This window comes from Camellia sinensis, chromosome 1 (assembly GCF_055761805.1).
Source record: "Camellia sinensis isolate YWXY chromosome 1, ASM5576180v1, whole genome shotgun sequence".
Classification (NCBI taxonomy): Eukaryota; Viridiplantae; Streptophyta; class Magnoliopsida; order Ericales; family Theaceae; genus Camellia; species Camellia sinensis.
The window spans coordinates 132,870,633-132,894,414 of NC_138961.1; the positions used below are offsets into that span (position 1 = coordinate 132,870,633).

Below are 23,782 nucleotides of genomic sequence, written 5' to 3' on the forward strand. Positions count from 1 at the left end.
CATGGTGGCGTTAAGCCCTTGAACATAGTGGCACGAGGCCCTTCACATAATGGCATAAAGTCCTTGTCAGAATGGCATCAAGCCCTTAGCAGAATGGCATAAAGCCCTTGTCAGAATGGCATCAAGCCCTTAGCAGAATGGCATAAAGCCCTTGTCAGAATGGCATCAACCCCTTATCAGAATGGCATAAAGCCCTTGTCTTGCATGTATGAACTCAAGAGGTGGCTCGCACGGATTCTAGAGGTGACTCGTATCGCAGCACTTAGTTCCGTACAACACTTTGTTTCATAATAAGAAATCATACAGAATGGCCATAGGCCTATATATTAACAGATTGGCCATAGGCCTCATAACTTTCACATATGTATGGACTCAAGAGGTGGCTCGTACGGATTCTAGAGGTAACTCGCACCGCAGTACTTAGTTCCGTACAGCACTTTGTTCCATACCAGAAATTAATAGGTCTTAAGAACAGAACATTTCACATCTTGTCATGGCATAAACATATCGATCAAACAGAACAGAATATCTCCCGGTTCAAAAATATACTTCCATAATAGTGTACTTTATACCCCATGGTTTCTTACACATTAACATAATTATCTTATGCGTATCAGAACATTAACAATACCCATCGACAGAAGTCATATGTGTCAATACTGTACGATCAGTAGGGACAGAATAATTCACCTTATAACGGGAGTCACATGATACAGGTATTGATTTCCAGTTCCCTTCTCAGTAGTCATTAACGTATAAAACGACCTGTGGTTTTATTTGTGTATTTCCGATGAACATATTAGGTAAACAGCTATACCATAAGGCATAAGGCGTGCATGGTAACATACAGACTATAGGAGCCCCTGATAGGACCTTCAGAACCTCATATTTCCTGTGAGCAGGGTTTACATTCTTAATTCTTTTCCAAACAACATAACGTTACCGTAATCACTTGTAAAGAACAGAGTGTTAACAATAAGAATCATTAACAGTACTAAACGTATAATTACAGTACTACTACTCACAGTGCTGTAGCGGAGAATATAATTCCTCCCAGAGTGTGTCCTGCACACATTCAAACTTACAAATTAGTTCACTTCTCTTTGTTAAATCCTCTCTTGGTTCAATTCACCTTGAATGAATTTTACACATGTTAGTAGGCATAAAATGCAAATTCTAAAAATATTCGAGGGTTCAGCACGCAAAACGGAGAAACCCGTATTTTTCCACATGTGTAGCACGTGCGGCTGGGATCCCCGCACGTGCGGCGGCTGGTCCCGCACGTGCGGCCCGCACGTGCCTTTTAGGCAAAATCAAAACCCCAAATTTGTTCTTCCCCCGCACATGCGGCCACAACCCCCGCACGTGCGGCGATTGGCTCCCGCACGTGCGGCCATGAATCCTGCACGTGCGGCGATTCTGCAATTTCAGTCCAAATTTTGCTTCAAAATCACACTCTTTTGGGACACTTCCACAAGGCTCAACCGCACGTGCGGCCATGAATCCTGCACGTGCGGCGATTCTGCAATTTCAGTCCAAATTTTGCTTCAAAATCACACTCTTTTGGGACACTTCCACAAGGCTCAAATTAACATGTTTAATCAATAAAACATAACCTAAAACTCATGTTAATAGGATCTCCAAATACATACATATCAATCTAGACATAAACTAGATTCTTGATTCTCAAACATAACTAAACTTCCTTATGCATTCAACATCACATATATATGCATGGTGAGTTCTTCATAATTCTCATGAGAAACAAAAGATAATCTCTCCACATATATGCATAGACAACTTAGTTCAAAATCATCCGATTTAAAAGCATGTTCCAAGTCCAGGTTGTACAATTATGATGGAATCACACTCAAATTCAAGAGAGGAGTTAGAGAAGCTAAAGAACTTACTTCTGAGCTTAGATCTTTCCAAATCTCCCTAGATTATTCGATCTTCAATCTTGTTGAAGTTTCCCCTCTAGGTCTTCTCTCACTCAATCCTTCCTTGTTCCACTCTCCCCTTCACTTGTCCCCCAAGGGGGTTTTATGAGAAATTCCTAAGTCTTCTTCAAAGAGGCTTCTCATAGACACACACACACACACACATATATATATATATATATATATTGAATAAAGACAAAAATCAATCGTTCAAACATCCGAAATTGAAATTTCCCAAACATGCTTAATATTACATAAAAATTATGCTGATCATATACATATAATCAGTTTCAGATAATTAAGCCCCTAAGGCTTCCAATTTATGCTTCTAACTTAGAGATGTAACAGATATTTTCCCTTGTTGAACAAATGGATACCCTTAAACATGGGGTTTACTTACTTAGCCTCAATTTCTCATGGAATTTCACAACAAGCATTCAAAAACACAGAATGGGGTCTGAAAATATATTAGAAAACATATACGAGGGTCGGGTTATTACATTCTCTCTTTGAGGTAGAAGCAGATATCTCAGCCTAACTGCGCACAGGTGAGGTGGATAATGACCTTTGATCTGGGGACTGTTGAACTGGTGATCTGTGCCTGACTGGCCTTTTCTTGCCTTACCACTGGCGAAGGAAACACTGGTTGCCCTTGAACTGAATCTCTGACCTGACAAAGTCTATCAACACTGGTCCGGTGTACCCGGGGGATATCGAAGCCTTCTGAAGCTATGGTTCTAGGACTACCTAGCAAAAGAGAAAACAGACAGCACCTCAGCCTGATTTCACCAAAACAGATATGAGCATAGCTGAATGACTATGCTCTCTACTGAATTCTGCCCAAAATTCTGCCCTGTAAACTGATACCCTCAGGCCGATACTCAAACTTGCAATTGATACATATAACCTGTAGAGACGCACTCTGGCAGCACGTACCAAGCAAGTAAGAGCCAAAACACCCCTATGGTAGGGTAGGGTTTCCCTGTCCTATTTTGTTAGGAGCTAGGGTTTCACTACGCACACAGCGGTTTCAAACAACCTACACTCGAGTAAGCAACCTGTCCTAGCTTGGAATGGTCACTATGGCTTCTGATATGCACTAGGTCGAAAGGTCGAATAGGGCGTCACTACGCACACAGCGGTTTCAAACAACCTACACTTGCGTAAGCAACCTGTCCTAGCTTGGAATGGTCACTATGGCTTCCGATATGCACTAGGTCGAATGGTCGAAAAGGGCGCCTCGGTAAAAATCGAGGTTTGTGCTCCCATCGTGGCAGAGCCCGTAACCGATCAGCCTTATGGTACGTTTCTCAAAGCAAGCCTCTGACAAACCATTCAGGAATAGCAGAAGGCAAACACTGTGACTTAGGCGCACCAATGCAAATGCAATGCAAATAAACAAATAAGTGTAAAAAAAATAACATATCATGAGGTTCGAGTCAAGTTCTCTAAATCCCTAGCAGAGTCGCCAGAAACTGTAGACTGCCCGAACTCCGCTCCGCGCGTGAGGGCGCGAATCATAGTTCTAGCTACTACAGTTCGGACTCTTGTCACGGTTCTGAATCTAATCTCACAAAGTGCAATGTAAGACTGATAAATCACCAAAGAGTCCAAATCCGACAAATCGTTTTGGAAAATCGATTTTAGTCAAAAAGCGCCACACATGGACTGCTTTGCCAGATTTCAAGTCGCCACCTAAATATTTTGTTTTTGGGAAATTTAGGAAACCCTGACTCGCGCCTAAGGCCACGTGTCCGTCATCACCAAAGTTGCCTCAGCTCGGGGACTTGGGTACGAGAGGGGAAGGTCCTGAAATGAGCACCCCCGCTTGCCCGATCAAAGATCGGCCTCTACTAACATGATATGTTGTTTTTGAAAACACATGTGTTCTTATTCCGATTATTAATCTAATTTACTATGTGATGCTGTAGACCGCCCGGAACTCTGCTCTCCATGCGCAAGGGGCGCAAATCCTTTTGTTCTTAGCTACTACAGTTCAGACTCATGTCACGGTTTTGAATATAATCTCGCAAAGTGCAATGCAAGACTGATAAATCACCAAAGAGTCCAAATCCGACAAATCATTTTAGAAAATTGATTTTAATAAAGAAGTGCCAAACATGGACTGCTTTGCCAGATACAGAGTCGTCACCTAAATGTTTTATTTTGGGAAATTTAGAAAACCCTGACTCGTGCCTAAGGCCACGTGTCCATCATCACCAAAGTTGCCTCGGCTCGGGAACTTGGATACAAGAGGGGAAGGTCATGCAATGAGCACCCCCGCTCGCCCGATCAAAGATCGGCCTTTACTAACATGATATTTTGTTTTTGAAAACACATATGTTCTTATTCCGGTTATTAACCTAGAATTACTATGTGATGCACACAGCATACAAGTATAGACTAGATCGCCTAAGTTGGAACAAAACATTGCATGTTCGCTTGTGAAAATGATTTGAAGTTTGCTACTCGCAAGTAGGCTAAGTCGTAGATTTTGCCACCCTCAAGCGGGCTTAAAACTCGCATTTCGATGAATTGTTCCAATTCAAGCAATCCAACCTTCATCCACAGGCATTCATATAGTTATATCAGTTAAGCAGATAGCCTCATGGCAAGCATGCTAACGTGGTAGTCACTTACATACATGCAAGGATGCTAAGGCATAAACACTCACAGTGTACTCCGAGCCAAAACAAAGAACTAGTTAGAAATCATGCATGATCCTAATTCATGTTAAAATGGATAATGCAACACATGAAAAAATGCAACCAAGTAAGCTCGGCTATCTAATCATGTCATATGATTGCAAAACTTGATAACATGTTGTTGAACACGTATTCAAGTAAGTATTGAAATTCAATGCAGTTTGTATGATGTGCCGAGCCCGGTGCATGCAAAACAGATGAATGATGCACTCATGCATAGCATAAGGATGCTTATTGAAACATGTCCTAAAACTAACCATCGTAAGTGGTTAAGTAAAAGGGAGAAAGAAATGGGGATTGGAAGACATGCAACACACACACGTATGCTAATTACAACATTGTGCCCTCTCGACGGAGGGTTCGGATGAATAAGCTAAGCTAATTAAGTACAAACCAAATTAAAACTAGCTATACCTAGCTAATTATAATATTACAAAGATGGAATTAATTAGCAAATACATTAACTAATTAATTTACAAATGAACTAACTACACAAAGCAGTTAAAACAGCCTCGAGGAGAGGGGTGTATGCATGCTCGGTCAACTTTGCTCGAAAATCCACTATTGTGCCTCGTGTTGCCTCTATTTGCACTGTTCTGTACTTCTGAAAATTGAACCAACTTCAAAGAAGCTTCTGATCCACCTTAGAACCATGCTGAGGTGTGGTCGGCCAAGAGTAGTGGCCATCGGCTGAAGTTTACGGCTATCGGCCAATTTGATAGCCGATCGGTAGACTTTGATGGTCGGTTGGCAGATCTGACGGCCGATCGGCCACTACTTCATGCAAATTCTTCCTTTTGCTGCAACAGAGTACTAACAGAGGCATGGCAGTGTATTTGCAAGAAAATGTGTGTGCAACCACACTCCTTATCATGTCTAAAGCTCAAAGGCTACCAATCACGCATCTCAATGCATGATGGCCAAAGTGGCCGAGTTGCACAAATCAATGTCAAATGAATGCACAAAAACACATAAATGCCTTAATCTCTATCATGCACGATCAAGAGGGTCGGCGACCGAGAATTGAGGCACGTTTCAACACTTCAAGTATGAAACGTCCCTCGTTTCCCGTGTTTGGATTAACAACCTTTCCACACATAATGCAATGCAAGGCATGCACACACAATGCAATGCAACAAGCATGCAAAAAAACATGCAATGCAACAATATGCAATGCAACATGAGCAATTTATCAAAGCTAATGGCATTCAAACTCTATTGAATGCAACCTAAGCATGCGAACAACAATGCAAACAACAAGCATGCAAACAACATGCAATGCAAATGACATGCAAGATGGACTTAAACCGGATATGGACAGACCTCAATCATGTCCAAAACAGTGGGCATTAGTGCTGAAATGATGGCATGAAGAGCATGAAAAGGCAAGACAAGCATGCATGCCAATTGGCTCAAGAATTAAGGCATAAAGATACAACTCTTAAGAGCACTTAAAGAGTGAAAAGCATGGACGTGTGACAACACTATAAGCTCTGAAATCATGTATAGAATGGTGTCAAACCACTCAAACAACACAAGTATGGCATGCAAGAGGGCTCAAAGCTTGAAGCCAGCATAGGCCAATTGCACTACAGCTATGCAATAAATGAAGCATATGGAAAATACAACCCAAAATAGTCCTAGAGCATGTCAAAATGATGCTAAAACATGTAGGGAAGGAAGCCAAAATAAGCTAGCATGGTGAGCATGAAGCATGAAACATGCAAGGCCAAAATAGAGGATTACACTACACCTACCAAAACCAGGCATGAGATGGTTTCGCCAATGAAAATCAGAGTTATATTATGGCAAGATAACCCCAAAAACACACTGAAATGATAGCTCACAAGCTTAGGCATGAAGGCATACACAATGGCTTATGTTTAAGGCATAAAGAACCAACCTTCCAAAGCATGGAAAGAGTGACACATGCAAGTGTATGACCACACTACATGTACTGAAATCACATTTCAAATGATGCCAAATCATGAAAATAGTCCAAGCAATGCATGCTAATGGACTCAATATGCAAAGCTAGTGAGCAAGATTGAACCATGGCTATACAAAACAATGCATCCATGGCCAAAACAACACAAATCAGAGCTTAAGCATGCTAAAACATGGACAAAAACTTCTTAGAGTTGAGCCTAAAACATGCTAGAATGATGATCAAAAGCATGATACACATTAGGCTAGTGAATGGAATTGCACTACAAGTGCATAGAGCATGCAAGATGCTAACAAACTAACCCAAAACAGAGTTATGGCATGCTAAAACAACACCAAAAACCTACTAAGATGGACTCAAAACATGCTAGAAAGATATGCTACTTCATGAAGCACAGGGCCTGGCCGATGGGTTGTAGGGTTGGCCAACAAGCCACCCCCTTCCCTCAGAAACAAAACCACAAGCTCTTGGTCCACAACCAAGCACATAACAGACAGGTTGAGAGGCTCCAAGGCAAGGCGCACAGCCGAGACCTTCAGAAACTCAAAACGAACACGAGCATGGATGATCATCGAGTGTTCAAACGATGACGTCTAAGTCTTGAGGACGGTCAAAAATGGGGTATCTACAGATGCACGCAACATACAAGTATAGACTCAATCGCTCAAGTTGGAGCAAAACATCTCATGTTTGTTTGTTTGAAAATGGTTTGAAAGTGCTAATCACAAGTAGGCTAAAGCGCAGATTTGCCACCCTCAAGTGGGCTTAGAAAAACATGATTTTGCCACTTCAAGTGGGCTTAAAACTCACATTTCGATGAATTGTTCCAATTCAAGTAATGAAGCCTTCATCCACAAGCATTCATGCAGTTATATCAGTTAAGCAAATAGCCTCATGGCAAGCATGCTGTCATGGCAACACTCACACTCATGCAAGGATGCTAGAGCAAAAACACTTACAGTGTACTCCGAGCCAAAAAAGAAGCTAATTAGAAATCATGCATGAATCCTAACTATGCTAGATGATGCCTAATGCAACACATGCAAAATGCAACTAAAATATGCTCGGCTATTCTAAGATGTCATGTGAATGCAACTAGATAACATGTATTCAAATTGGTATTGAAATATAATACAGTTTGTATGATGCACCGAGCCCGGTGCATGCAAGATAAATGAATGATGCATGCATTCAAGCATAAGGATGCTAATTGAAATATGCCCTAAAACTAACCATCGAAAGTTGATAAGTAAAAGGGAGAAAGACGTGGGGTTGGAAGACATGCATCACACACACGTACGCTTATTACAAAATTGTGCCCTCTTGACGGAGGGTCCGAATAATAAGCTAACTAGCTATGGTAAGCTAAGCTACTTAACTAATCTAATAATCTAATTAGACTAATTATTACACAACACAAATTGAATAACTAGCTACAACTAATTATTACAAAACAAATCAATTAATTAAACGCATTAACTAATTAAGTACAAAATAACTAAGCTAATGAACTAGTTTAGCTAAGCAATTTAAACAAATGGCCTTGGGAAGCGAGGGAGAATGCATGCTCGGTTGGCTTCGCTCGGAAATCCACTACCGTGCCTCATGATGCCTCTTTTTGTAGTCTTTTGTACTTCTGAAAAGTATGCCAACTTCCAGAATGCTTCTGACCCACCTTAGGAACATGCTGAGGGATGGTCGGCCAAGAGGGATGGCCATCGGCCAAGGTTGATAGTCATCGGCCACTTTTGATAGCCAATCGGCAGTTTTGGTGGCCGGTCGGCAGCTTTGGTGGCCGGTCGGCCACTGTTTCTTGCCATTTCTCTTTTTGCTGCAACAGAGAACAAACAGAGGCATGTCAGTGTATTTTCAAGGAAATGTGTGTGCAACCACACTCCTTATCATGTCTCAAGCTCAAAGGAGTGTAGTGCTCAGCTCTCGAGCTATCAATCACGCATCTCGATGCATGATGGCCAAAGAGTCGAGCTTGCACAATTTCGATGAATGCACAAGTAACACATAGGACTCGATGAACCTCCACCTTATTATGCATGATCAAAGGTGTCGGTGACAAAGAAATGAGGCACGTTTCATCACTTCAAGTATGAAACGTCCCTCGTTTCTCGTGTTTGGATCAACATCCGATCCAAACACGATGCAATGCAACACACATGCAAACAACATGCTCAACCTATCAATGCTAGTGGCATGCACAAGATTCTATCATGTGAATAATGCATACATGGCATTTTTGAAGGCTAAAGCATCAAAGCAAGTAAAGAGCATCGTTCAAGAGGCATGCAATACAATGCTCAACGGACTTAAACTACATATGGACAGACCTATGAGGCTCCAAAACAGTGGCCAACACACCAAAACATAGGCACAAAAGGGCCAAAAACACATGCTCATGTGATGGCTCATCAACTAGGCATAAGGGTCAACTCTTAAAAGCACTTAAAGAGTGAAAAACATGGAAGTATGACAACACTATATGCTCTGAAATATCATTTCAAATGATGCTAAAACATGCAACTACCACAAATAAGACATGCTAGGAGGCTCAAAGCCTAAGGCTAGCAAAGGCACTTGTACCATAGCCATATCAAGCAAGGCCCAAGGGGCCAAGATGATCTAAAACAGTCCTAAAGCATGTCAAAACAAGGCCAAATACATGCTTGAACATAGCCAACATATGCTAGAATAAGAGGCATGAAGCATGGAGTATGCAAGGCCAATGAGGAGGATTACACTACACCTACCAAAACCAAGCATGAGGTGACTCCACCAAGCAAAATCAGAGTTATGGCATGTCAAAATAACACCAAAAAATGGGCTGATACCAAGCCAACACATGCTAGAATAACAAGCCAACCATTAGACATGCAAGGCTAACAAAAAGGATTTGCACTACAAGTGTAAGAAGCAAATGAGCGATGCTCTAACCAACCAAAAAAGAGAGTTGTATCATGGAAAAATAACACCAAAAACACACTGAGATGGTAGCGCAAAAGCTTAGGCATGCATGCATACAAGTTATGCCATAATCAAGGCATAAAGCACAACTCTCGAAAAGCATAGAAAGAGTGAAGCATGAGAGGGTATGACCATACTACACACACTGAAATCATGGTAGAAATGAGGCCAAAGCATGCAATCATCACAAGTAAGCATGCAAGAGGTCTTGAAAACTCAAAGCTAGTGAGGAAGATTGCACTATGGCTATACAAAGAAGGCATGCATGACCAAAAACACTGGAAATAGAGCTTAAGCATGGAAAAACATGATTAAAAGCTTGCTGGAGTGGAGCCAAAAACATGCTAAAACCATGGTCCAAAGCATGATGCATGTTAAGGCTATAGGGAGGATTGCACTACAAGGGTATGAAGCATGCAAGGGGCAATCAAACCAACCCAAAACAGAGCTATATTATATTAAAATAAGGACTAAAACATGCTAAGATAGAGCCTCAAGGTGGTAGAAAAACATGCTACTTTGATGAGTCATCAACACAAGCAAACAAGATATAAAAGGGGGGGGGGACCACGCCCACCTATTTGGAGCCTCAAAACACACTTTCCACCACTGAAATTCCTCTAGAATTCAGTGGTTAAAAGGCTTAGAGAAGGTGATCTCAAAGGCCTAAAGAGATGATACAAAACAAAGCAAAATACGGCACACAAGGGGGGTAGACCACCCCCAACATGAAAGAGGCCTTAAACAAACATTTCAAACACTTGAAAATGAAGCTTTTTACAGTTGAAAACTAAGCCAAAAGAACCATGCAAAGATGGCTAAGTACTCAAGCAAAACAAAGCTTAAAAGAGGATATGGGACTCACCCTTGAAGAATAACAAAACCAGCAGCTTTTCTGAGCCAAAACCAACTTTAGGATGCTAAAACAAGTCCTATGGAATCTCAGCTCCAAGGTCAAGAGGTTTGGCTAAGGGGTTGTAGGCAAAATGTATGAAGAACACTCACTTTCAAGCAATATATATATATATATATATATAGAGTTCTTGAGAGAGAGAGAGAGATATATTTGATCTAATGCAAATTTTTGAACCTCTGGATAGGGAGAGGGACCTCCCCTCTTATAGAAATCCAAGTCTCAAGCTTGTTGAACAACCTAGAGGCTTGGTGCAATCCCTCCATACATGTGTATGGAGGATGAGTTCTATGCTCACCAGCTGGCACAGCTGGCAATAAAAATATCTGCAAAAGTAAATAAAAGAGCCTCGGCCAAAAGGTATGGCCGATCGGCCATTAAAGGTGCCGACCGGCCATCAGTGGTGGCCGACCGCAGGCCACCCCATTTCCTTAGAAACAAAGCCACAAGCTCTTGGTCCATAACCAAGCACAAAACAGACAAGTTAAGAGGCTCCAAGGCAAGGCGCACAGCCGAGACCTTCAGGAACTCAAAACGAACACGAGCATGGATGATCATCGAGTGTTCAAACGATGACGTCCAAGTCTTGAGGACGGTCAAAAATGGGGTGTCTACACTCCCCCTTAGGAAATTTCGCCGCGGAAATAGCATTCATTCCTAATATGATAATAAAGTATGGTAACAATAATATACTTATTAATCCATGACGACACCCAATCAAACAATATATATCCATTCAAAACCCAAACTAAAGAAAAATCAGAATTAAAAGATTATGGTTCATTTCTAACTTATCATATACAAGGAAAGAGCAAAGAGACAATTACATCACAAATTCAAAAATAAGTCTGGGTATTTCTCGCGGACTTTAGCTTCACGTTCCCAAGTCGCTTCTTTAATAACATGGTGATGCCACAAAACCTTGACTAATGGAATTGTCTTACCCTTTAACACTTGCTCTCGTGTATTTAAAATTTGGATTGATCTTTCTTCATAAGACACATCTTCATCCACCACAATCTCTGTCTAATCTAAGACGTGAGAGGGATCGGGTTCGTATTTGCGACGCATAGACACATGAAATACATTATGGACTTTGGAGAGTTGTGGGGGTAATGCAAGACGACATGCAACTTCTCGAAATTGTTCAATAATATCAAAGGGGCCAATGAATTGAGGAGATAACTTTCCACTTTTACCAAATCTCATTAATCCTTTCCTCAGAGAGATCTTCAAAAGCACGTGGTTTCCAACTTCAAAAGACAAGGGCCTTCGACAATGATCGACATAGCTTTTCTGTCAGCTTTAAGCCGTGACTAATCTTCACCAAATAAGGGCTACCTTTTCAGTTGTCTTACGAACTAACTTAGGCCCAAGCATAAGTGAGTCTCCAACTTCTGTCCAACACACTGGTGATCTACAGGGATGTCCATAGAGAGCTTCAAAAGGTGTCATTTCAATACTGGCCTGATAGCTATTATTATAAGCAAATTCAATCAATGGTAGGTGTTTCTCCCAAGACCCTTTAAAATCTAGCACATATGCCCTCAACATATGTTGTAAAATTTGAATGGTGTGTTCGGACTGCCCATCGGTCTATGGATGGTAAGCGGTACTGAAATTCAATTGAGTACCCAAAGCACTCTGAAGACTTTACCATAGTCTAGCTATAAAGCGAGGGTCTCTATCGGATAGTATACTCACTAGAACCCCTAGAGGTGAACAATCTCCTAGATGTAAAGTTTAGCTAGAAATTCTATAGAATCTCCCATGCTCATGGCAAGGAAGTGGGCTGATTTAGTAAGTCTGTCGACAACCATCCATATTGCATCATTACTTTTTGGCATTCTAGGAAAGCCCGTGACAAAGTCCATGTTAACATGATCCCATTTCCATTCTGTAACTGGAAGAGGTTGTAGCAATCCCGCTAGTCTTTGGTGTTCCGCCTTGACTTGTTGACAGGTTACACATTTGGACACAAATAAGGCTACATCTTTTTTCATACCTCTCCACCAAAATTGTCGGCTGAGGTCATGATACATTTTGGTGCCTCCCGAATGCATGGAAAAGCGCGAATGATGGAAGTCCCGCAAAACTTCATCTCTTATTGATTTGGGCACAAACAACCGGTCAAGGTAATAAATACTAGAATCGGTATAAATGTTTAGGCCCCTCCCTTCTAATTGCATCCACTTTCAGATCACCCAATTGTGCTTCAACTACTTTCATAACAAGGGTGGGTTGTGCGATGGTGGTGAATAGGGTAGCTTGTTCCGAAGATTCTTGAAGTTGCAAGTCAAATTCACTAACATCCCTCATCATCTTCCATTCCCTTATAGCTAAGCTGGCTAGAGTACTTATCGATTTTCTACTCAAGGTATCCACCACAACATTGGCCTTACCAGGATGATAGTATATTTCAAAGTCATAGTCCTCCAAGAACTCCATCCATGTCTGTTGACGTAGGTTTAAATCTTTCTGAGAGAATAGGTACTTAAAACTCTTGTGATCGGAGAAGACTTCAAATTTCTTGCTATACAAATAATGTCTCCAAAGTTTCAAGGCAAAGAAAACAGTGGCAAGTTGTAAATCATGTGTTGGGTATTTTCTCTTATGAGTCTTCAACTGGCGCGAGCCATACGCCACCACCTTGCCCTCTTATATCAAAATACACCCTAACCCCTCTCTAGAGGCATCACAGAACATGGTATACCCCAGGCCGCGTTCTGGAATGATAAGAATAGGAGTGGTAGTCAATCTAACCTTTAGTTCTCAGAAAGAATTCTCACAAGCTTCATTCCAAATAAATTTCACTCCCTTGCGGGTTAATTGAGTTAAGGGTGATGCTAAGGAAGAGAAATTCTTTACAAACTGGCGGTAGTAATTGGCTAAACCCAAGAAACTATGAATTTCAGAAACATTTTTAGGTTGTTTCCAACTTTGTATCACCTCTACCTTTGAGGAATCCACCATAACCCCGTCTCCTGAAACTACGTGATCCAAAAACTTCACTTTCGGAAGCCAAAACTCACATTGTTTGTATTTCGCATACAACCGATGTTCTCTAAGAAGTTGTAAGACAATGTGAAGATGCCCTTCATGCTCTTCTTCTGAAGGTGAGTAAATAAGAATGTCGTCTACGAAGACGACCACAAATTTGTCAAGAAACTCCTGAAAAATCCGGTTCATTAGGTCCATGAATGTAGCTGGTGCATTAGTTAAGCCAAATGGTATGACCGAGAACTCGTAATGACCATATCGAGTGTGAAAAGCAGTCTTGGGGATATCTTCCTCCCTAACTTGAACCTAGTGGTAACCCGATCTTAAATCTGTCTTCGAAAAACAATGTGAACTTTTGAGCTGATAAAACAGGTCATCTATTCTGGGCAAGGGGTATTTGTTCTTAACCGTAACTTGATTCAATTTACGGTAATTTATGCACAATCTTAATGACCCATCTTTCTTCTTTGCAAACAAAGTTAAAGCTCACCAAGGTGAGGTGCTAGGGCGTGTAAAGCCCTTACTTAGCAACTCCTGTAATTGTTCCTTTAGGACTACAAATCCGGCTGGAGAAAACCTATATGGCGACAAGGAAATGGGAGTTGTACCCGGTATTAGATCTATAGTGAACTCAACTTTCCAATGTAGAGGCAATTCAATGAGATCTTCAGGAAAGATGTCAAGATACTCGCATAGTACATTGGAAACTCATCCCAGATTATACCACGTCCGTCATCTATAATGGCTGCTAAAAAAGGAACAAGCTCATCTCGACCATGTGGATGGTATGATGAGAGTAAGGATTTATCGTTCCTATCCCCAAAAAATGTAAAACAATCACCACCCGATGTGCATACTGTAACTCTCATGCGATAACAATCTATAATAGCCTGGTAAGTAGACAACTAGTCCATGCCGAGAATAACATCAAAACCCGGCATTTCCAACAATACAAAATTAAATGAAAGTTGTCGACCTGCCACCATAATTACACACTGTTGACACCCCCGGGTCAAAGGACTTTACCCCCAACTGGTGACTCTACAGTGAGTGAAGATTTTAATTGTTTACTCTCTCATCCCAACAACGATGCAAAAGAAGTCTCCATAAACGAGTGAGATGTCTCAGTGTCAATCAACACACTAGCCCAAGTATTGAAAATAAGAAATGTACCTTTCACAACTGACGGTCCCAAAGTTTGCTCAAAAGTGGTAACGACACACACCCTTTCCTACGACCTCTATTCTCCCAAGTCACCTCTTTGAGCATAAGTCTATTGTGTAGATTGCGCCGATGTGGCCCCTTGTGCTATCCTAGATGCTTGGCTTGACTGAGCTGGCTGGTAAGACTATCTCTATCCTTGGCCTGTCTAAAACCCTCCAGACTGTTGAGATCCTGTCGCACTAGTAGTCCTCGCTCTCTGTGGACAAAACTTCTTCAAATGCCTTGGTTGACCACACTGATAACAAGATGGTGACTGACCCCTATTTTGAGATTGGCCTTGTGAGCACGCAAGTTGGGACCGTTGTCCACACTCTGAAGCTTTGTGACCCACTTGGCCACATTGATAGCAAGCACCACGAATTTGACCCACACTCCCTAAGCTTTCACCCATTGCCGAATCAAAAGATTTGGCCAGTTGTGGGGGTGATTGAAATGATGAAGTTAAGCCCCTAGACTTTTTGGAAGAGCCCGTATCGCCATTGGATTCGGAATGTCCTATCCTCTTCAACCTTTGTCTTGTCTCCTCTACCTCCACTACGATCTCCACATGGGCTACTGCTTCAACTAGGTGATCATAATCATGAATCATATTACCCACCATTTTCATCAAAATTTTTGGTCTTAACCTCTTTTCAAATTTAAGGCATCAACGTTCTTCCCTTGTTACTAGTTTGGCCGCAAAGTGACATAGATTGGTGAATGTGGCTTCAAACTCAGCCACTGGTGTATCGAGCTATAACAGCTGCTCAAACTATTTCTTCAGTCTCTCCCTAGCAGTGGGAGGGAGAAACTTCTCTTGGAAAGCGTGCACAAATACCTCCCATATGTGTTCAACTCGATTTCTGACGTACTTCCACCATTGTCCAACCTCTCCCTTCAATTGATATACTGCTAATGCTACCCACAACTTGTTCTCACGGATATCCAAAATCTCAAAAGATTTGACAATTTGTTTCAACCATTTGTTTGCCTTCATCGGGTCGGGCCCACCACCGAACTCAGCGGGGTTTGAACGGTAGAACTCCTTTTTCAAAAAGGAAGCTCTAGTTTCCCTTTCAACTGTCCTAGCTGCTTGCTCGGCTCTTAATATCTCCATGGACTCCTGAAGAGCCCCTACCATTTCCCTGGCCAAGGCCCCATTGCATCTTGGGTCGGTGGGGCGGGTATGTTGTTTTGACCCACTCTTTCTTCTTGCGGAGGGATCTTAGGTTGGGTACCGTGACCTCTAACATGTCCGAACATCCTATAAGAAATGGAGACAATATTAAGTTCAAACTAACGTTCTGTACCAAAGTGCCCCACACAAGATCCTCATACTTTATGCACAACCCAAACACGTATCCTCATATATACCTACTTTCAAGTAGAGCAATCCACATAATCACACCATCACATAAAGCACATACAAGTCACCCTCCTAGGATACTAGCTACTTCCGTGGCAATCAAGGACCTCCAGATGGAAAGAACATCGATCAAGTGCCTTTCCCAAAGGATCTCGATGAATACAATGGATAAAAGTTGTATCATAGAAGTTTAACTCCATACTCACATAACCACATAATCACACAAAACAAGCAAAGCATGCTAGGGAACCCATTGTGACATATGTCACTTCCTATGAGCCTAAGGTATTCAAACCTAGCACTTTGATACCAATTTGTAATGCCCTGCTATATCATACACAAATACACCACGATAAAGCATAGCGAAATACCCAAACACCATCTTTCTCATTGAACTAAGATTTAAGGAATTACAATTTCAAGTTTACATTTCCTAGATACTTTGAACTTATCTCCAAGTTCAATGAACTAGATGACATCACAAAAGGGAAAAGCTTTAAGGCCATACAAGACAACAACAAAATTTTTTTTTTTTACAAGTCTAAATACAAAACTCTAAGCATTGGCAGAAAAATATCCTATCGCAATCAATCCAAAATAGAGTGCTTGGTACATCATCCTGCCCTAAAAAATTAAATAGGGTTGAGCTATATGCCCAGTAGGAATACATTTTACCAAGTATTTAATCATTTGAATAAGCCCATGGCACCATTGAGACATGACAAGGCGAGTAATTAATATACATATACGAACATGGTTAATAATGTAACCGAACACACAGTTGGATAATCACATTACCGTCTCATGCCAATCATCACATCACAAAGGAAAACGTTCCATGAGTCCCCGTTAAGAGTACGAAACGAAAGTACAAGTCACTTATATTTAAAAACCATCATCACATTTATCGACTATTATATGGCAGGACGTGGGCAGCCAAAATCATCCATTTTTCCACTTTTACCGACTACAATACGGCAGGACCAGTGAACACCCAAAAACCTTTTCCCACATTCATTCGGCAATAAGCTCAGACAGGGCAATTGGGCACCTTAACTCCCCTCGCAGGTACCAACACACACAACCACATCAAAACCAACTTTTAACCAGGACTCATGTTCAACTTGCCAAACTTTTATTCAATCAACAAGTAATCAACATTGTATGGGATAAAACACAACATTCAAGATGAATCAATCTACAAGCCACAATTTCATTTCCACAATGATATTCATATCCTTTATCACTTATTGTTCATAAGATCTCAAGACTTTATGAAATTTTCAACTTAACTACCATTTTCTACTCATTTGGAAATTAGGGTTTTACTCAAATTTGGGGCATTCTCCTTATTTTTTTTATATATATATATACATTCTCAACCTCAATGTTCATCTTTTATGTAAAATTAGATAAAATTTTAATAACAATTGAATAAAATGGCCCGTTTTGTTGATTCCAAAGTTTAATCGATTTCAATCGTTTAATTAAGCCTTGGAATCACAACAATACCATATAAACTTCTTTAAAACAAAGAAATACTAGGTTAAAAGTAACCCTACCTCAAGTTATGAGCACAAGATCCAAGCTTCTAGATGAGCTCTTCACCAAACAAAAATCCAATTGGTAGAAAGAATGTTCTTCACAAGTATTCCACTCCTTGCAAGTGATTTCAACTAGATCTTAGAGGAAGGAGGAGTATTTTGGCCAAGAAACCTAGGGTTTTCAGGCTAGAGGCAAGAAGGAGGAAAAGACAAAAGAAAAGTGGAAAGATTGATCTAGAATGTCCTTTTTAAAATATTATATTTGCGCAGACCGCTATAGCTTGCTTTTCGTGCCCCTTTTAGATACTATTAGCTCTACAATTCGGACTCCCGTGGTTCTGAATCTGATTTCACAAGTGCAATGTGAAATTGATAAACACAAATGAGTCAAAATCTGACAATTCTTTTGGAAAATCGATTTTGAATAAAAAATGCCAAAATTGGATTGCATTTCCAAATTTCAGAGTCGCCACCTAAATATTTTTGAAAAATTTAGGAAACCCGTGACTCGTGCCAAAGGCCATTACTCCCCCAACACCAAAGTGTCTCGGCTTGGGAACTTAAGTATGAGAGGGGAAGGTCATTAATTGAGCACCCTACTCACACGATCAAAGATCAGCCTCTACTAATCATGATGTGATTTTTATTTACGTTATATGCTCTTGTTCCAATTATTAAGTTAATCTTACTAAGTGATGCACACAAGTATAGACCACGTCACAAAATTTGGAATGCATTGATTTTATGTTTGTTTTGAAAAAGTGTTTTGAATACATGTCACTTAAAAAGCGGGCTCGTATTTACATTTAATCAAATTATTCCAACTTAAGTAAAAAGGCCTTCATCCACCGGCATTCAAACAATTACATCACTTAAGAACTTAGCCTCATGGAATATGCTTGATATGGTAATATGGAAACACAAACACACAATGTAACATGCTAAAGCAAGAAATGCTCACCTAGTACTCCAAGGCAAGCCAAATAAAACAAAAATAGTTAGAAGAAATGCATGCTCCTAAACGATACAATATGACTAATGCAACACACACATTATGCAAATAATAAGTTCGGCTACTAGCATGGCATGTGATTCAATTCGAGGCATACGATAAAAAATGTATTTGAGCAAAGAATTTGAAATTGACATTGGTTAGAATGATGAGCTGAACCTTATGCATGCAAGACGAATGGATGCAAGTCAGGAAAAATGCTAAGTAACTATGATGCTACCATTATAAGTTGGCAAACAAAAGGGAGAAAGAAATGGGATTGGAAGCCATACACAATTATTACATCTTTTGCGCTCGTGCAATAGGGTCTGAATGTCCAAGTGTCCAAATTAATTACTAGCTATTACAAGTCCAAATGAATACTAAACAAATAACTAACTATCTAATTTATTACAACAAAGACATTATAATAATTACAACAATATAAGAAACAACAATAATTACAATAATAATACTTACAACAATAACATGAAAAGTAATTACAACATTATTATGAACAACAATTATAACAATAATAATAAAACAAAAGAAGATGCATACGGAGCATCTGCGCGTCAATGAAGATAGTTTTCAGAAGCTACTCTGTCTGCCTTCTGTGCAATTTCTCTATTTCACCCTCAGCCACCACTGCCCTCTGTTTCTGTCAAAAGGATTCTGTTTACCAAACATTGGAGCCCGGCCGACCGCCAATGAGGCTCGGTCAGGTCCAAGCAAGGCTGGTCGTGCCCTATTTTCATGCAGAAAAATATTTTTGTGCTCTTAGGTGAAAACAGTGCAGACAGAGCCTTTCGAAGCCCTGTTTGTCCCTTCTGCTCTTCTCTATCATGGGGAAACTCAAGAGAAGAACGAATTCAGTTCTGAAACCATCAATGGTAGCAAGTTGATTGCTTGATGATTTTGAGCACGTTTGGAACAAAAGTTAATAAATGCAATGAAAGACAACCACCCCTCTCTCTAATCATGAAGTTAGCTCAAAGAGAGAGGTAGACACGCCTCAAAATTCATCAAAATATCCTGAATTAAAAAATGATGACTCTTGACGCGATGGACTCGGCATAACATTTGGCTAAATCCAACTAATTTTATTCATCTTCTTTATGTCGGTTTCATTGATTTTAAGCCCATTTTATTAGTCCTTTTTGACTTACCTTTCCATTCTTTAATTATTTTGTCCCAAAGTGATATTTAAGTCCACTAAATGAAGAGAAATTTCAAACGAGAAGTGATCTTTAGCATGAAAGAGAGACTATGCCTTGACAATGAACCTCCGAAGAGATTAAGCCATTGAGCATAGGAGGCCTATTTCTCATGCCTCGAATAACAATCAATCGCTTGAAATAACTCTCAAACAAAGAAAACCAAAAAAGAAGGGAGGGTGCATAAATGATTATGCGAAGTTGATTATTACCAAAAATGGAACTCTTTACATAGAAACTAAGTAAAGAAAGCTATCGACTCGAATGACTCAGTGTCTAAGGCCTAAACAACTGAAGCCACGAGGACGTACAACACAACAAGAAAAGTATTCAAAGCATAAACTAATTAAATGAATTAAAACAGCCCTAAACAGCCCCTAAAACATAAAAAACAGTAGCTAAAAGAGCAGAAAAAGATAGGTAAGGACAAGGAGACACAAAACTAGTAAACAAGAGCAAGGAGAGGTGGCTAACCCCTCCACTTTTGAGACTTCTAAACCATGTTTTTTAGCCCTTTGAAAAATCAGTTTGTAAGCCAAGAAAAATAGTGGCAAAACAAAGGGAATGAGCTATGAAATAAGGTGCAAGAAAGGGTGTTAAGCCTCTCTACCTTTGGTAGCTATTCAACCCCAATTCCAACACTTGGAATGGATCCAAAACAACACAAAAACAGAAGAAATAGATAGAGAGAGATTGTAATGAAAGCAAGGAAAAAGGTGACAAGCTTATACCTCTTCAAGAGAGCAAGCTTTGGTTGTAAACCAAAGTTGATCCTAGCACACTCTCAAGGTTGAATTATGATTCTCAAGGCTCAACCAAAGCTCCAAGGTTCAGCTCTAAGGGTGTGTATGATGTATAGATATGGTTCAAGGATGACAGAATAGCACAAAGCTAGCTTGCAAAGAATGAAGGAGCTCTCAAAGGTGTTTTTGCTTCTTTGAAACTTTTCTAACCCTCAAAACAAAGATGTATGCTCGTATTTATAGAATTTGAGCCAAATAGGTCACAAATATCTTCAAAAATAGATAACTAGTGGATTTCCACCCAGAACAGTGTTTCTCGCCCAAAAGGCACGGCCGACCCCTAATGAGGCACGACCAGGCTGCAATGTGGCTCCCTTATTCCTCTCGTTCAGGCTCAGTGTATGTTGGCATGGTGCTGAAAAATGGATTTTTGTGGTACATAGGTATAGAAATAGCCTGGGTATGGAAGGTTGAGATTTTCTAGAGCTAAAAACCAGATTCCTTCATTAAGAATTCGAACCATTGACAACGTAACTTTCATCATCGAGTGCTCAAAATAAAGCACCCAAGTCTTGTGGGCAGTAAAAAATGTGGTGTCTATAGTTGCCCCTCTTTGAGAGAGCGCAAAGTCATAAAATGAAGTGAGTGAATGCCAAAGTCGAAAGATGCCCCATTTGATGAGGCCGTAAGACTTGGGCAAGGAAATAAATGAAAAGAAAAAACGATTGGTTGAACCCGAGGGTTGCCTACGTATCCCTTTGCAGGGAATCAAACTTGCGTAGTTTAGGGGCAAAAATGCACGAAGACATATAAAATGAGATGCATTTTGAAAGCTAGACTTACACATTGCGCGAAGCCGGCTACTATACTCATGAGCATGCAAAATAATGCAATGAGACAATAAACATGAAAAGATGACTACATAAGAATGAAACGAGCTGAAGCTTAAACCAAAATAAATCCAACCATGTTTCACACAGAAAGAAGTTAACAATTAACAAGACAAGTTAAACCAAGAGAAAATAAATGAGGATATTTCTGCTTGTCTGGTAATTTAGCTGATATTAAAGCATCAAAAATTTCAGCAAAATTTAGTTTGTATCCTTGTTGCAAAATCAAGAGCATATGAACATAATGAAGGCCTCTTTTTTGAAACTCAACAACATAAGTAAAGGCTGCAACTGGTCCAAAAAAGTTTGTTCTTTATGACTTCAGTTTTCAAATGTTTAAATTTGTTTCTAAAGATGCGAACAAGTGAATTAGATATATTGTGTGCTTCCTCATGTGGAAGTAGTTCAGCTTTAATTTCAAGCCAAGTTGGATTACAAGTCATAGTTAAGAATATATCTGGTTTACCGAAATGTTAAACGAATGTCATTGCATCAATGTAGCGTTTTCGAAGATCCCTAGGACCACCAATGAATGGACTTGGTAAGAGTACTCTTCACGCAATTTGAGAAGCTTTGGATTCTCCATGTGCAACACTATCAACAATTCTTTGGTATAATTACATCCTTATTTGGTGTTGCCTTGATCGAAAATAATCAAGTTGCCATGTTTCAAGCTTTACATACATATCAACGAAAAATTGTTACAAAAGTCGACCTGATTGAAGAAGCACTAATTGATTATTGTCTCTTATCTGAAGCTTGTATCCGTAAAACTCCCAGCTGAAACCATCACTTGTTTGGTTGAATTTTCTTCAAAGACAGAAACAACGTTGAAAATTTTCAAACATTGCTTAGAACAATATAAACATAGGGTTTTTTTTTTTTTTTTTTTGGTGGCCTATAATTACCTTTAGCCTCATTATCTAGCAAATCATCTGCATTGGTGGCATTTTGAGGCAAAATTGATGATTAAGCTCTAGTGGTTGCATGTGCATTTTGTTTTTTTGTTTTTTCTTAATTCCTTGGTGCCATCCAAGCTCTCCAAATGAAAATAACAATGGGTATTGTAAGGGATCATAACAATCATAGTAATATCGAATTCTTTGACTTTGTCCTTCATGTTTGTGAACAAGTATATCACGCTCTTTATAATCTAGATTATCATCATTTTCATGCCAAATTGCAGCCACTTGGGAAGTGTTTGGAGCATTGTAAATTTGAGGATCTAAGCATGGATCAACTCGAATGATTATACGATGGGTATCTAGATTGGATATATCTCTTAAACTTTGAAAGAAAAGTGAGTAAGGATTTGATGCTAAGATATCAATCAGAAGAGAAACAATTATAGGATCTAACATGTTAGAATTTTGCAATTTGTTTTGCACTTCATGTTCAGTGTCAAAAAAATAGAGTTGCAAACATGAAGGTTTATCATTTGAAGGATAACGGTGATTGATGAAATGATAAATTTGACCTTGAACATGGAATGTGTAGATACCTCTGTTTCTCCTAGCCAGATCCTTATCATTGGTAACACCAAATGAAGTATAAGCAAAGGAATTGTTATAGGCTTTGATGTATTTTAAAAAGTTTAGCAAATGAACAGAGCGAGCTATAAATAAATCATATAATATGGGATGAACAGTGGTTGGAGATAGAAAAATGCCTCCATCAGAGCAACAAAATCCATTTGGCCCAAGATCTATTCTTTTTGCGGTGCAAAATTGGCAAGGAGTTCAAGTGCACAAAGTGAATGCCTCAGTTGGAATGCATCTTTCTCTTTTTCTTTTTTTGGTTGTAGAATGAGTAAGTGATCCTATTGGAAAAAAAGAAGATAAAAGATTGTCAAAATAGATAATTTTGATTTTGAGAAGTGTATGGTGATAGTAAACCACCTTTTGTATCCAGAGCATAGATTCGTCTCTATTTGTTCCTCAGCTATGTATTCTTGTTGTAGAGGCTCATGTGTTGTGGTAGATGTTGAACCTATTAGTTTTCAATGAACAAAAAATGAGTATAACAAAATGTAGTAGTTATACTATAAGGAGGGAAAATTTGCTAAGGATTGAGAATTTGTATTTTTCTTTTATATATTGTAGATAGATTTTTACCTATATCAAAATTAGTCCGTTGAATATTTTGTTGCAGATCATTGCTAATGTCAAAATTAGGAATAACAGTATATAAAGCTGAAGGCTCATTAGATATATGTGTGAACGTAGGTTCACAAGGCTGTTGGTTTGGCTGATATTCTTGCAAAGATGAAGTAGTAGTATTATGCGAAGATGAAGTAGTAGTATTAAGATATGATGGATTTCTTCACAATGCTCGGAGTTCTCTTCT

At 39.7% G+C, this 23,782-nt stretch overlaps 1 protein-coding gene across 1 annotated transcript; it reads right to left on the reverse strand.

Annotated features, from left to right (window-relative positions):
* Positions 1-12,627: 12,627 nt before the first annotated feature.
* On the reverse strand, positions 12,628-13,680 carry LOC145819980 (uncharacterized). Its single transcript, XM_082914195.1, has 2 exons — positions 13,355-13,680; positions 12,628-13,015 (listed from the first exon to the last, which is right to left on the reverse strand). Exons 1-2 carry the CDS (start codon positions 13,678-13,680, stop codon positions 12,628-12,630), a joined length of 714 nt encoding a protein of 237 aa, XP_082770321.1.
* Between the last annotated feature and the right edge of the window lie 10,102 nt (positions 13,681-23,782).